At 40.8% G+C, this 16,709-nt stretch overlaps 1 protein-coding gene across 1 annotated transcript in view; it reads right to left on the bottom strand.

Annotated features, from left to right (window-relative positions):
* Nucleotides 1-1,774: 1,774 nt before the first annotated feature.
* efna2a (ephrin-A2a) overlaps nucleotides 1,775-16,709 on the bottom strand; it is a 102,323-nt gene continuing 87,388 nt past the window's right edge. Inside the window, exons 4-5 of the mRNA XM_054797223.1 lie at nucleotides 10,667-10,732; nucleotides 1,775-7,007 (exon numbers count right to left, since the gene is read on the bottom strand). Coding sequence (XP_054653198.1) covers nucleotides 6,883-7,007; nucleotides 10,667-10,732 — 191 coding nt within the window. The 3' untranslated portion in view covers nucleotides 1,775-6,882. The remainder of the gene's footprint in view (nucleotides 7,008-10,666; nucleotides 10,733-16,709) is intronic.

The following is a 16,709-nucleotide window of genomic DNA, read 5'->3' as shown; positions in this document are numbered from 1 at the left end:
CAAATAATTTTCTTGTGCTCTGTAAGGTATATATGTGTGTGTGTGTGTGTGTGTGTGTGTGTAATAGTGAGTGCAGATGGCACATTCAAGTCAAGATCAAGCTCTTTCATCATGCTCTTGCTCATTAATAGAGACGGGGAGCGATGCCCTAATTCCATAATTCCGGAAACCATGCCAGTGAGAGACAAAAAAGAAAGAAAGAAATAAAGTACGAGAGAAAAGAAGAAGAAGATGGGATTAGCCTATTGTCTGCAAATACGCGTTGGAAGCGAGGAAGCAAACAGAGGAGTACTAGGGAAAAAAAGAACAGAGGATGCATTGCCATCTGTATTTCCTGGCTTTACTTCCTGGCTTGCAGCCCAAATGCCGTCTTAAAGACCACAAAAAAAGTCACTCCTGCCAATTATTGTTCCACATTGCAAGCCAATTAGAAAAAAGAAGCAAAAATAAATGATGAATAAGACGAGCAAGCAGGATGCTTCACGGTAAAGCCCAGTGTGTTTAGCTTACGTGTGGCGAATGATGTCTTTCCAGAACATCTGTTCGCTTGTGGCCCACTTCAGGTTGTAACACTTTCACGAAAAAAAACAACAACGGCGAAGGGCCTTTAATAAAAGCCAGTACTAATAAAGCTTTTACAAAAATAATAACGTTCACGTTCAAGATGTATTAATTTAAGAGCGGCAGTTTAAAAGTTAATGTTTGATTATGTGTTGTGACTGAGTGCGCATCCCAACCTTTCTGGGGATTTGCTGCCCCCTTGTGTTTAGGAGTGGACTTGTTCAAAAGGAGACATCAAGGGAGTGTCACCCAGCCAATAAACTAAGAAAGGAAACGTAGTAACACTGACAAATATGCAGTATGACCAAAAGAAACCATTACATTATAATGCATATTATATTGCATATCAGGGGTGTCCAAACTTTTTCCAGCGAGTGTCACATGGTGAAAAATGAAAGAATGCAACTTTGCCACCCTGATATTTTGTAAAGCAACACATGTAGAAATGCTAAGAAGTTATTTATATTTCAGGAAAAAACTACATCGCAGCTTTGTGATAAAGATGAAAAATTTATTTTGTTTTGTTTCTCATGTTATTACAGCATAAAAGTAATTATTTAATTTTTGAACTCTATGCTACTAAAATGACATTATTTTTCCTCATAATATTATGAGTTTATACTTGGAGAATTGTGCCTTTTTTATCATTACAGTATAACTTTTTTCCTCATAATTATGACTTCATTCCCATAATATTTTGACTTTATTTATGTAACATTCTAACTTTTTCCTCAACCCAGTATTCCAAAATTTACAACTTAATTTGTTGTTTTGTTTTTCAATATATTACAACTTTTTAAAAAAGTTATTTTTGAATATTTCAACTCTATGCTACTAAAGTAAAAATTACGCCTTTTTCTCGTTAGATGACAACTTTTCGGTCTTAATATTTTGACTTAATTCTTGTAAAATTATTGCAGATTTTTCAATTTTTGCTGTGGTTCTCTTGCAAAGTTATATTTTTAGAATGTGCTGCGGGCTAATAAAAAACAGCCACGGGCCGCAAATGTCCCCCGGGCTGCTCTTTGGAAACCCCTTCTGTATATCAATAAGAAAGCCAAACAAATGCAAATACGTCTTACTACATACAGTCGTCCCTTGTTCCTAGCGGTTAATTGGTTCCAGACCAGACTGCGATAAATGAATTTCCGTGAAATAGGATTCAAGGTTAATAATAAATGGAATATTTTTGTAGTTAGAGCATAGAAAACCTGTTTATGACTTTCTACATACACACTTTGACATGATCAGAACCCTGTAGACATGAAATAACACTGCTCCTTCACATCGAGAGGAGCCAGTTGAGGTGGCTCCGGCATCTAGTCCGGATGCCACCCGGTCACCTCCCTGGTGAGGTGTTCCAGGCATGCCCAGCCGGGAAAAGGAGGACTTCTCCTAGGACACGCTGGAGGGATTATGTCTCGCAGCTGGCCTGGGAACGCCTTGGTATCCTCCCGGTGGAACTGGAGGAGGTGGCCGGGGACCTGGAAGTCTGGGCTTCCCAACTGAGACTGCTTCCCCCGCGACCACCAAAAAAACTAAGAGTCATAAAGTCTAAACTGAACACTTGTAAAAAACGACTAAAAGTTGAAGCAAATATTCTTTGACCCTTTGTGAACTATTCAGAATCATGTGGCGAGCCATTTTTACAGTGGTTAACTTCCTTTTACACTTGTGCAGCAATTAGTGTTGTCAATAAGTCAAATGTGTGAGGCGCATCTGCAACATAAATCGACTTTGTTGTTAAAACAAATTATTTTCATGTTTTGCGGCTTCAGATTAACAGTGGCTAACTTCTTTTTAGGTCTGATTTCCGACAACTTGAACCTGGAACAGGTTTCGGCACTTATTGCTTCAAAACCTGAACAGATCAAAAGGGTCCATCTGAGCGAACAAAGGGGGTGGGCAAACGTTTTGAACAACATACGTACTCACGGTGCAACGGAAGGAAACAGAACATCCCGAGCAAGTTACAGTAACACATCACATAAATCAACTGCTACTACGTGAGTGATAAACAACACCTAAGCGCTAAACGTAACTTGTGCCGCAAGGCATGCTGGGTAGTCCTCCTTGCTTACTTCCCTGGCGACCTCAACATATTTCGCAATCAAGCAAAAATGTGACATTCATTCATTTTCTATGCCGCTTGTCCTCACTAGGGTTGCGGGAGCCTACCCCAGCTGACCGCAGGCCGCAGCTTGGCCACCCCTGAGACGGAAGATCCTGTAGATGATACAAGGTAGCCATGGCAACCCAAGCCTGGAAGGTTGCGATTGGTCCACAAGTAGAAATGATGCCGTTGAAGTCAACGTAGCGCAGCAAAGAGTGAAGTGAAGTCAAATGAGCAGACATGCACCTCCAGCGTGATTTCAAGTACCTGATGCAAGCCAGAGGGTGCAGCATGCTTGTGAGCGTGTCTTCAGCCAGATGAGCTGTCACATCGCCGTGGGAGGAAGACACGAGGGTTGGACAGGCTTGATTTCATCGGAATAATTTCACGCTTTTTGACTGCCAGCGCTCTCTGTCCCAAAACGCTGACGTCACAGGTCGATGCAAAAATAAAGACATCACACTGAAAGAGGGGGGGGATCCATTCTAATCAACACGTGCACCCACACTGCAATAAATCCCACTGGATTCCATTTCCAAGTAGACAAAAAGACAATCTTTATTTGTGTGTTTCTCCTTTCTGTGTTTACTCTCAATCGGCCACAAAAAAACCCAAAAAAGAACAGCACAAACAAACAACCAAAAGAGTAGACAAAGTCGTACATGTTGGCGCGCAGGCTCGGAGGCATCCTACCTACACCACTAGCGATCATCATAAACCAAAGAAGAACGACGGGAATCAGTGGAATAGAAGAAGACACGGCTTTTTTTTGTTTGTTTTAATCTTCCACAGGCTACACCGCCCCCGCCCCCACCCATCACTGCATCCCACACGACAGTGATTTTTAAATGCTACAAAAATACGAGGAAACAGGGAAGGAGGTGCTTCCCCTTGTTTGTGTGTGTGTGTGTGTGTGTGTGTGTGTGTGTGTGTGTGTGTATGTGCATGCCATGTATTGCTGGGTGTTTTTCTTTACATGTCACAAGAATTTAGTAGTAAATTGTACAAAAGTAGAAGAAGCGAGTGTGGCCGCACCCGCGTGAAACTCCAGTTATTTTTTTCCCACAAAAATACAATATTTTGCTAACATTTCAAAGCAGTTAGGTCAGGGGTGTCCAAAGTGTGGCCCGTGGGCCATTTGCGGTTCGTGGCACATTTTTCTTATAATTTAACACGATACCTAAAAAAACCCCCAAACAGCACAAATGGAAAAAATAGCTGTAATTTTACAAAAATAAATTAAAATATTGCATGAAAAACATTTTAATCTAACAAGAAAAAATGTCACGAGGATAACGTTGTAATATTATGAGAAAAAATAACAACATTTTAGAAGCATGAAGTTGAAATATTAAAGAAGAAAAAAATCTTTAAAGTTGTAAAATTATGAGAAACAAAAAGTTGTAATAGTATGGAAATAAAGTCAAAATATTATGGAAATAAAGGCATAATATTACAGAAGAAGAAAGTTTCAATATTTGGAAAAAAAACAACGGGAAAAATGGGTAAAAAAAGGGCAAAGAGTGAAGTTGATATTAATAATAGACTTTTTCACCTATATGACAAAGCTGAGATGCATTTTTTTCTTGAAATATATCTAACTTGTTAGCATAGCTACATGCGTTGCTTTGCAAAATATGGATGTGGCAAAGTTGCATCCTTTCATTTTTTACCTCGCTGGAAAATGTTTGGACACCCCTGAGTTACTACTATTTGAATGACATTAATTCATTAAGTTTTACAAGGCAAAAGGCTAAAATGTACATTTTTCTACAAATTTAAGTCTCCTTTTTGTATGAATCCTACTAAAGTTTGGGGATAACAAGTCAATGTTTTTTTCCATAATTTAATCTGTATGAAAAAAAATATAATTTACAAGAAAACGCCCAAAATGTCACAGTTTACACTAATTTAAGCATACTTTTTGAATGGAATACTACTAAATACTTGTGAAAACAGGCCAGTTTTCATAATTTTCAGGAAGTCTATTCATTTAAAAATGTTACAATGACATTATAATTTTACAACAACCCAAAAATGTACACTTTTTTTTTTATTTCAGTAGCTATTATATGAAATCCTATTAAATTATTGTGAAAACAAGCCTTCATAAATTAATTAATTAGAAAAAACTACAGCTTTACCAAATTTTAAATGTTCTACTAATTTAAGTGTAGTTTTTAAATATGTTTTCATTCATAAATGTGTTAGAAAAAAACAATAATTTAATGTAAATTAAATATTTTGACTAATTTAAGTATACTTTTGGTCTTCTGAAAATGTGTCTGGTATGTCTGTCTCCACATGTAAAGTCATTAAAAAAGGTTTTACTAGTAACCCCCCAAAATGTCAATTTTTCCAGTAATTAAAGTGTACTTTTTGCATGAAATCCTACTAAATCCTTGTGAAAGCAAGTCCATTTTTAATCTTTTTTTTTTTATATAGATGAATAGATGTCATAAAAGCAATAGTTTTACTAGTAAACTCCAAAATGTTTTTTTTTTTTTTTTTAAGTACCGGTAATTCATTAGAAAAAAAAAAGATTTACGTTTTACTAGTAAACTCCAAAAAAACTCCAAAAAAAAAGATTTATAAAAAATGCCACATTTTGCATTGTACTGTTCTGTGTACTTTTCGTACTGAATTCTAAATTCTACTAACCTCTGGTGGAAACAGGCTAATGCTTGTTTTCATAAGTGAATCCATAAAAAAAGCACTATTTTTAAAAGTAATCCAAAAAAAGTAATATTTCTCTACTAACATACAGTAAGTGTAGTCTTTGTACGAGATCCTACTAAATCCTTGTGAAAACAGGCCGATGTCAGTTTATCTGCATGTGTGTGTCTTATGTGTTCACAGTGCTCGCTCACTTTGTTTGCTTCCCAGCAAAATTCCGTCAGTGACACGTTCTGTCTTCAGTCCAGTCCATTGATGTGTGTGTGTGTGTGTGTGTGTATGTTTGTGTGTGTGCATGTGTTTGTGGTGATACCACACACGCCACAGTCCATGCGCTTCCCTGTAGACTGGTTGAATGCCCCCAAAAGACCAGTTCCAGTCAGCGTTAACGTTCCTTGTGGTCCACTTCAGTCTCTGGGGGACATTTTCCTAGTCAAATCCACCCAGCGTGTCCAATGTGTCCACAATGTTCTTGAATAAGTGGGACTAGGAGAGAGCAGGAATCCTCCCTTCCGCTGTCTGAATAGTCTCCGGGAAGAGCGAGAGTGGCAGCAGGGTGGTTCTGGTTCTCCCCATGAAAAAATAGATCATCAATACAAACACGGCTGTTCTGAGGGTTTCACAGTGGTCATGCAACTTGGAGTGTCGCCACCTCGTCTTCTCCTCGCCTTTACCGTAGTTGAACCTCCATAAACCGCCCCCCGTCCCCAACCCCACATTACCCAGAAACCGCTCCCCAGAACCCCAGTCCGAGAGAAGTGACCACAGTTGTAACAAGGACACAAAGACAAAAGAGGTGGGTGACCAGTGGTACATTCATACAGGAGTAAAGTCATGGTTCCAGAAGTCACCCAACCCGTCGGGACTAATAAGACAAGTGCAGACGGCGCCTGTCCTGAGAGCAGGCGGTGATAAATGCTTTGTTTAGAAACACAAACGAGACAAGAACACATCCCACCTGAAAATATACACCTTGCCAGGCCCACCCGGAACCCACCCTGACCTCCAAGGGGGCTATAGTTAAAGTTGTCATCATGTGATCGTGTGGTCTGGGATTTGACTAGATTGTATTCAACATTTCAGGCTTTGAGAGTAGAAAATCACCCAGATTGGCCTCCGAATGCTCTGATCATATGATGACAAGTGTAATCATACCCTTGGATACATGTACCCCATCCCTGGCCAAGAGTCTATAGTCACGTCAAAAAAGGGGATCCTGATACCAGTGAAAGGACGTTTCCCAGAGTGCAACATATCCGGTCCACCCTGTAGACTTGGGGAGGCCAGGCTCGGGAAGGGTGTCCGTGGTTGGGCCATGGAGGGTGGGCCGGGCGGCTGGCAGTGGTGGTGGCTGGTGGTCGCGTTGTAAATAGTGGGGGAGTGGTAAGGAAGGGGGAAGGAGAGTCAAAAAGGGCTTCCCTGAGGGGGGTGGTGAAGTTAGAGGGACAGCCAGCCTGGCCCAGCCCAGCCCAGACCCAGCTCACCCCAGCCCAGCATCCCGGGGCAGTAACTCCAAGGAAGACAGTGGGGGGTCACAGCCAGGAGAAGAGTCCCAGCAGCAGCCAGGCCAGAGCGGCTACCAGGACCAGGGAATCCGGCCTCCAGCTCGAACATCCGTCGGTCAAGAAGGGCTCTGGGGAATCGTATCCTGAGCCATCTGGAACACAAGAGAGGAGAGGCGACAAAAAAATCTGATCTGACAACGAAAAAACACCAAGTGGTTGGTCAGCGGTCAACCTTGATCTGGCTTGTGTTTCTACCACAGGAAAGTGAAAGCCATGGTCGCTGAGTGACATAGTCCCCCCATAGTTATACCAAAATCAAGGATCCGTACGAGACAGCTTTTTGAAAACCCTACCCTTTGGAATGCCAAGCACAGTGGCAAGTACCGAAAGCCAGATTCCACCAAGTGATCAGTTAGGTTCACCGTAGTACATTTGGTAACAGTCAACCTTGATCGGCCTCGTGTTTCTCCCCCAGGATAGCGCTAGCCGGGATAGCTATACTGTGCTACACAGCAGCATAGTGTGCCTGTGAATATTCGCATTCACCCTGGTCATTGTGTTCTCAGGGCATTGAATCAATCACAACTGGACTGTTCAGGTTGTCTCTGAGTAGGCTTCATCACTTCATGCTCAATGACTAGGTAGCTCTAGTCAAACAGCTCTAGTCAAACTAGACAGGACAGCTCCAGTCTGAAAGGTTGGTGCAGAATCCAAAGTATTCATCCTCTAAAAGGTCGAGGCATGCCCAGACAAGAAAGGGTTCACTCTTTTGTGGTACAAAACGATAGTCGTCAGACACAATGAGTTGGGGCCACTGCCGGACAACGACAGTCGTCACGCCGTGCGCTGCACTCCGCAGGAGAAACACAAACTGGATCAGGCTTGAATCATTCCGCCGGGTGGAAACGTGGCCTGTGCACAACTTTTTGCCTCCATCAAGCGAGGAAAAGCTGGAGCGAGAAGATGACAGAGGCTGACGAAGGAAGGTGGGAGGATGCGACAGCAGCGCAGCTCTGCGGGGGGTTTAACCAACCTAATTACAGTTTAATCACAGAGATTCGCAGAATCTGGAGCAGCTGACACACACAGACACACACAGACACACACGCACACGCACACGCACACACACCATGACAGGATTTCACACATGAGAAGAGTTGTCAATGACGGACAGATTTCATTAATTGCACGCTCACATCATCTAAAAAGACAAACGGCAGTGTAAAAGAATGAAAAACATTGCAGGAAGTGTATCACGTGTGTATCGCCGATCCCCGGGATGCTTACGATGCCAGCCTGGAAAGCTGGCACCCGTCCATTTTTTCCACTGACAACTTCAAAGAGCGCGTCTATCAAGGGAGATGAGTTACTAGGCAGGTTTGATGCTGCGCGTCGGGCTCGCCTTCCAAATCTGCCTCACTCGCTCGACTTTCAAAACGAGAGTTGCGTAATGGCTTCCTGCAATTTGACCTACATTCACAGCATTCTTCTATCTGGGTGTTTGTATTTTTTTTATCCACCGAATACAATCAAAGACGACACCAGTTTTCTACAGTACATGATAATAATGATAATTAGCTTGCACTTTGGCCTATTCTTCTTCTTCTTCTTCTTCTTCTTCTTCTTCTTCTTATTGCATAATGCACAAGCGTAGTAGAAACATCCTTGTTTAGTGTGTGTGTGTGTGTGTGTGTGTATGTGTGGGTGGAGTGGTGGGGGTCCATACACTTTTTCCACCATGAAATTCAAGCACTTTTCCAGCACTGATTACATTAAATTGGAATTTACTCTCAATTACTTGTTTTTTAAACTTGTATAATGATCCACTGCAGTATTATAATCTATCTGTGGCGTTGTGGCGGGGGTGAGATGACACCATCATCTAATTTGCATAAATGTCCGTTAAAAAAACTCCAGCCAGAGTGGACATTTTCAAAAACTGCAACTGAGTGTTTGTGTGTGGACGGGTAAAACAGAGCTTTTTGGTTGGCGTAATAAAAAAATGTGCGACATTATCTCATATTTTTAAACTTTATTTAACAACAGAACCTGAAGTTGTTACTTATTGAGTAAGCAAGTTATTGCAAACAAGCAATAAAGTGAAATAGGCGGCTGATTAGCTGATCAAAAAGTTTAAGACCATAGCTTAAAAAACCCTGAAACCCCCCTAAAATAGAAATAAAATGAAGAAGAAAAGAACTTAATGAGGTGAAAAATGGGTTTGGGTATGCTTGATGCCAGTGTTTCCAGGAGGCTAGTGGGAATGTTGCTCCAGGTGGTGAAGATGGCTTCACGGAGGGCATCCACTGTCTGGAACTGATGTCCATTTTTGTAAACGTCCCTTGACATCCATCCCCAAATGTTCTTACTTGGATTTAGATACTGTAGGGGGAACACGCAGGATGGTCCAAAAGAGTGAGCTTATTCCATTTTCAGGCGAGCATTGTGAAGTGCAGCGTTGTCCTGTTGAAAAGCCAGTCATTACCACACAGACGAGGGCCTTCGGTCATGAGGGATGCCCACCCTGCAACATCTCCGCATAGCCAGCTGCCGTCTGATGCCCCTGCACAACCTGAAGCTTCATTGTTCCATTGAAGGATCATGATGGCGCCCACTCCACTGTGCCGTGTGGAAAACATCTCCGGTGGGAACTCCTTGTCATGCCAGTAACGTTGGAAGCTTTCAGGACTGTCAAGGTTCCAGTTTTTCTCATCAGAGAATAAAACCTTCTTCCACCTTTCAATGTCCCGTGTTCTCCTGCAAATTCCAAACGGCAATTTTGTGGCGTTGAAGGAGACGAGACCTTTGAAGATGTTCTTTCTTCTTAAAAGCCTTCTCTCGCAGATGGCGTCTGATAGTTATTGGACTGCACTCGGCACCGGTAACAACCTTGATTTGGGCTGAGGATGGTCCCATGTCTTGATGGACAGTCAATGGGATTTTTTGGGTCTACCAATTTACTTTTTTGTTCTGCAACCGTCAGAATCTTTGAAGTAGTTTCAAATGACTGTCTTGTTTCCTCCAACCTCAGCAGCAATGCGAGAGGCCCTGCTTATGCAACTCAACAATCCCACCGCGTTCAAAGAGAGAAAGCTCTTTTGCCTTTGCCATCAAGAGGTGTGAACACCTGACACTAAATCACATTCAGTCCACGTTTTTGCCAACATTTTGGCTTTTAAAGGCTGTGCTCTTCAACTTTTGATCAGCTGATGAACAGCCCATTTCACGTCAACGCTTGTTTGACCAAAAAACCCCAAATACGCACACACACTACTGGTAGCAGTGCAGCTAAGCGACATGCTACGGAATGAAGATCATAGACCGTTGGGAACAAATCAATACAATTTCATGGAACAAACTGTTTATTCAAAACACCGTTTGCTCAGAACATTTTTTGTCTCACTCCCATGTCTCCTTTTTTCATTTTGAAGATCTACTTAGACCCTCCTTAAAATCCAACAATGCAAAATGGTCTAAATGGTCTGAAAAATGGTCTTATATGTGTAACTGTAATTTTACTTGAGTTTATCTTACAAGGAAATGATGCTTGCCAGACATTTTGTGCAAGAACACAAGGTCTCAGTGTGATATATTCAAGTGGAAGGTGTATACACACGTACACACACACACACACACACACACACACACACACAAGCACACGCACACCTGCCTGTTCGTTCACACTTGTGCACACTGGGGTGCGAGGGCCATTCTATCAGACCTCTTATTCCTCTCTAATTTTACTCTGATAGCCAATCAGGACGTGTAATGTGCATGTGTGTGTGTGTGTGTGTGTGTGTGCGGGACTTACCGGGAGGTCTGACATACACCTTCAGCTTTAGACATGCCCGCCCCACATGGTTTGGATGAGGAGACGCTACAAAAAGATGAAAAGGAGTGATCACTAAAGAGATGAGCCAATTTGCTCGGCTGATGGCGCTTAGATATTTTGATGTATTTATTTTTTTATGCTCTTAAGATGGACTTATTATGGTACGCAGGGGTGTCCAAACGTTTGTCCAGCGAGGGCCACATAGTGAAAAAGGATGCAACTTTGCCACTTTGATATTTTGTAAAGCAACACATGTAGATATGCTAACAAGTTGTATATCATTCAAGAAAAACTGCATCTCAGCTTTGTCATGTAGGTGAAAAAGACTCGCTCTTTTTTTCAGCCATTTTTGCTGGCTTGAGGAAGGAACTCCAGCAATGTACTAAAATGAGTGAGTTCAAGAAACAGTACAAGAAGAGACTTGAACCACTGTGTACAAGTACATCCAATGCTTTGTCTAGCCAACACTACAATTACTACAAACTTTTCATTTTTGTGTGTGTCGGAAATGGGGTATGGAAGAACTGATTACATTTTGGGGGTGATTCGGATCACCGTCTGGATCCAGGAATTTTTTTAAGGCATTCTTTCACATTGTGAGATAAAAAACAAAAAATGGTCAGAGCACAAAAAATACATGATAAGTTTCCAACAGGTCCTACAAAATATCAAAATGTAGGATTATTATTTTGGAGTGAATCCCAATATGGGGGGTACTATGGCGCTTGGCAGAGGTCTGCACTCTCCGAGTGCTTGTCTAGTTATTATACTGTATGTTTATTATTATTGTTTATTATGACTGTCATATAATCTATTTACAGTGATTACAACCATGACTCCTACCACATTGTTATATTACCTCATTATTTTTCTACGCATTTAAAACTGGGATAGAGTATACAGTCAAACCTGTCTATAGCGGCCACCAAAGGGAAACGGCAAAAGTGGCCGCTATAGGCAGGTGGCGGTTATAGACAGGTTGGCGGCCATTTTGAATTTGTGTGCACATATTAACATGTCTATGATTAGAAGCTTGTTGTGTTTGCAGATACATACAGTATAATTATACTGTTACATGTTGACCAGTAGAAGGCACTGTGGGACAGCGGATAAAAGTAGTAAAGAACAACTAGGCTTGTTATTCTACACCACCCACAGAACAAAGCTGTGCTACTACAGTATATATACTACTACAGTGGATGTAAAGTCCTGCAGTGTTCTCCGCTGTTAATAAAGCCATTAAAGTGCATCGGCGACGTGAGTCTCTCCTTCCCCACAACAAGCGGCATTACAGTATTGACACACATTGTGCACATCGTCTCACACCAGGAAATAAACGGTGTCACTGTCTGCAACAAGCTCCAAAGAAGATGGCTTTTTTATGTGAAACAACTGACAGTTTGTGTGGATCTTGTGAATGATTGTGACTGAGCTAGGACTCAGTAATTAAAGTCTACACACGACGGCTTCATTGATTGGAAAACAAAACTTTTTCGTGCATGAAGCTTCTACTTGAGTCGGTAATTTGGCCGCTATATGCGGTCAGATATTGACCAAGGGAGACAAAATGGGTGGCCGCTGGCTGCATTAGACAGGTGACTGCTATACACAGGGTCTATAACATGTACATTTTCTGCGGGGGATTTTTCAGTGGCCGCTATAGGCAGGTGGCCGTTCTATAAAGGTGGCCGCTAAGACAGGTTTGACTGTATTTGGAATACAGGAAGTGAACAAATGTATTGCAATAGATGTGAAACGGATGGGGGGTAGGATTAAATAAGCTTTGATTCTTCCTTATTTCAATGTAACTTGTATGCATGTTGAAAATAATTAAACCATTACCATTACCAAACATTTTCCAAATATTTCAACTTTCTTCTCGTAATTATGACTTTATTCCCATAATATTTTGACTTTATTCCTGTAATAATATAACTTTTTCCTCAACCTAAATTTCCAAAAATTACAACTTTATTTTGTTTTGCTTGTTTCTCATGATATAATTTGATTTTTTTTAAGCCATAAGGCTTAAAAAAAAATCCAATATTCTCATTAGAATTGAACTTATTTGTCTCAATAGTTTGACTTGATTCTCTTAAAATTACAGCTGTTTTTTTTTTTTATTTCTGCAGTTAGGTTTTGTACATTTTCTTCTTGTAATATCATGACTTTATTTCCATAATATTATAACTCTTTCCCTAAACTAATTTTCCAAAATTACAACTTGATTTTGCTTGTTTTGTAATTATTTTTTTAAATATTTGTTTGTTTGTTTTTCACCCCCACACACACCCCTCTCAAAATTCGGCGATACATGCTTTTCACTGAATAGCAACAACCGCTATTTTAAAATAGTTCAAATTTAATATGAATATTTAATATTATGTATCCATCCATCCATCCATTTTCTATACCGCTTCTTCCTCATTAGGGTCGCGGGGGCATGCTGGAGCCTATCCCAGCTGACTTCGGGCGACAGGCGGGGTACACCCTGGACTGGTCGCCAGCCAATCGCAGGGCACATATAGACAAACAACCATTCACACTCACATTCATACCTATGGACAATTTAGAGTCGCCAATGAACCTCACCTGCATGTTTTTGGGAATGTGGGAGGAAGCCGGAGTACCCGGAGAAAACCCACGCGCACACGGGGAGAACATGCAAACTCCACACAGAAATGCCCAGGGGAGAATCGAACCCAGGTCTTCCCGATCTCCAAGCTGTTACTGTGTTGGCCAACGTGCTAACCACTAGACCACCGTGCGGCCCTTAATATTATGTATATGCGATAATATTATGTTGTGACATTATATTATAATATTATTAATTGATGAGAAAAGTAAAGATCACCATACTTAGGAGATCCGACAACTAATTGTAACATATATCAACAGAAAAAATTGCATAAAAATAATAAGAAAAATGTTAAAATACTCTCATGAGAACAATTTGTTTGTGAAAAGCTAACGCTTCTACTCTTGCAGCGCTGCACACAAGGAGCTGAAAACTTGTCAAAATGTGCACCCCCACTGTGTTGCATGTGCTATTACTTTTTGGACAAATACAACACATGGTGGCACTGTTATTAAACGACAAGGTTGTACTTGAAATTTCTCACACAGCTCTACAAAACACCCACCAAATTTGGTACACACCTTAAGGCAGGGGCGTCAAACTTGTTTTCACCGTGGGCCACATCGCAGTTATGGTTATCTTCAGTGGGCCGCTTGTATAATTCTATTTTATAATTTTGTTAATAATAAATAATAATGAATTACTACATTAATTTGTCATTAGTAATTAATAGAAAAATTGTCATTTCAATTTGGATTTGACAACAAAAAAATATAAGGTTTTCTGTCAATATTGACAACAAATACAATTAGCAAGAAAGACTGTCTTTTTGATTTAAAAAAATATTTTTAAAGTTGTTTTTCTTAGTAATATTAATTTGGTTTTTACTTTAATACATTTATTATTTATTATTTATTGTAAATGTAATTGTTTATTATATTATTGTAAAAATATGTTTTAAATATTACATTTTTTATATTAAAAACATTTGCAGTTATTTAAATATATTTATATTAAGTAAAAAAATATTAAATTACAGGATACAACTATTCAAATAAAACTTAACATATACAGTATTTTTACAATAATATAAATAATCTAATTTTACAACAGTATAAAAGTAAAATAATGAAAAATAAAGTTTAAAAAGGGAATACAAAATTAATATTAATAACACATTTGCAATACATATGTTTTGAAATGATAGTAAATAAGCCTGCAGGTCATTAACCGTAAGTCACTGAGCATTTGTCTCATGATGTTGAAACTTTGATGCGTTGTGTATTACATGTATGCTAGCACGTATGCTAGCATGTCTTTCAAAGCATTGTCACCACAACCTGTGGGGGGCGTCACAGAGACGTCCCCTAATTTTGCATGCAGCCAAAGTCATCAACAAAGTCACAAATGAGTTGTTTTTTTTCTTTACTGTTGCGCCATTTGACACATGGCTTCATGAACTTAGTTAGACAAGACGTGCTCCTAAGTCATCACTCAGCTATTTGTCTCCATGGAACATTTATGCAGCTGCTAATTGTTGACGATCGTGAAGATGAAAGGCGTCTTTGTACCCAGACGTCACTCAGCCACAATCGCGCCGCCGCAGTCTCTCTCCATCCCGTTCTCTTTCGTGAATGGGGAATCCGTGCAGATCCGAGGGGAACAGCACCGTCCGGCACCCCGCTGCTGCGACTCGATGCCCCCCCAAATGAGGAGGAATGTTCAAAAGTAACGGGTCATCACCACTTCAAAGGAGAAGTCAAATTGAATTTCCGCCATTAGTCCCACCTGACGATCATGCGAAATGTGTTGTCGCCAGCACTTTTAAGGGCAAAATTACATTAGAATTGGACGTTTTTTGGGGGGGAAAGTCAGTCGTCTTTTTGTTTCAAATGATGCTAAATTTAACTCTGCTCAGGCTGGAGATGGTGAAACAGTCGATGAATTAACTGCTAAAAACTGGGGGGGAATTGTTTGACAGCTGCTAAGACATTTCGCTTGATGGCGGCCATGTTCTTCAACCAATCTGGCTCTAATTTTACACACACATGCTTGTCAGTCCTCTAAAGGTGTGTACCAAATTTTGTGGTGATTCGACTAAACACCCTAAACTCACAGCGGGAGTTTTGTAGTGTGTGAGAAATTTCAACCTATGAGGGTTAAACTTCTGGTTTTAATGACAGCGCCACCATGTGGTGTAATTGTCAGGAAAATAATAGCACAGGTAACACAGGAGGCATGCGTGTATTGACACATTTTCATCGTTTTGTGTGTGTCTCTTCATGAGTAGAACAGTTACGAATTAGAAAGAGTCACAAAAGAATACACACATAATGTGAAAAAAGTAGGGATGGCGGCCATGTTCTTCAACCAATCTTACTCAAATTCCACACACACTTGCTTTTGAGTTCCCAAAAGATGTGTACCAAATTTTGTGGTGATTCGGCTAAACACTCTAAAATTACAGTGGGTGTTTTGTAGTGTGTGTGAGAAATTTAGACTGAATTTGACTCATGAGGGTCAAACTTTGGGGTTTAATAACCGTGCCACCATGTAGAGGATAAATAATAGCACAGGCAGCACAGCAGGGGTGCATGTTAAGACAAATTTTCAGCCTTTTGTGTGCAGCAGTTCAGGAGTAGAAAGGTTACCTGACACAAATGAATACATACATAATGTGAATGAGGTAGGAATGACAGCCATGTTCTTCAATTAATCTTGCTCAAATTTTACACTCGTGTGCTTGTCAGTCCCTTAAAGGTGTGCACCAAATTTCATGGTGATTCAACGAAACCCGCCTAAGTTACGGAGGGTGTTTTGTTGATTTGTGTGAGACATTAAAGTCAACTCCACTTCTCAGGGTTTAATAACAGTGTCATCGTCAGAAAAATAACAGCACAGGCAGCACAGCAGGGGTGCATGTTAAGACAAACGTTCAGCCTCTTGTGAGCAGCGGTTCAGGAGTAGAAGAGTTAGCTCATACAAACAAATACAGGCAAAATGAGGACACCCCATGGGTTTCTATTCTAAGACGTGTTGACCTTCTTCCTTGTGGACCTGACTGGACCATTATCCCCGGGGGCGGTGCACAGGAAATAAATGTGACCTCTCATCCTTTCATTCATGTTGCTGCCCTTCACCTCCGTGCTCCTTTCCCCCCGTCGTCTTAGCTAAAAAAAAAAAAAAGGTCCTGAGAAGACCGCTACCAAGCTCTTGGTCTTACCATTGGGAAAGTTATACATCCACCACCACCACACCCCAAGCTTGCTTTTATCCCTTTTCTTTGCACCCTCTGACAAATTCCACTTTTGTTATTGTCTTTCAAAAAAGAAAAGTCTTATCAGCTTTGGTTTCCCAGCACATCCACCATCGGACGTGCCCTGAAAGCCCATTGAAAAGCACTCAGCCTCATCAGAGGGCAGCTGGGAGAAGTTGGGCTGGGGG

The sequence above is a fragment of the Dunckerocampus dactyliophorus genome, chromosome 13 (genome assembly GCF_027744805.1).
Source record: "Dunckerocampus dactyliophorus isolate RoL2022-P2 chromosome 13, RoL_Ddac_1.1, whole genome shotgun sequence".
Lineage (NCBI taxonomy): Eukaryota > Metazoa > Chordata > Actinopteri > Syngnathiformes > Syngnathidae > Dunckerocampus > Dunckerocampus dactyliophorus.
This window is presented reverse-complemented; position numbering and strand designations above follow the sequence as displayed.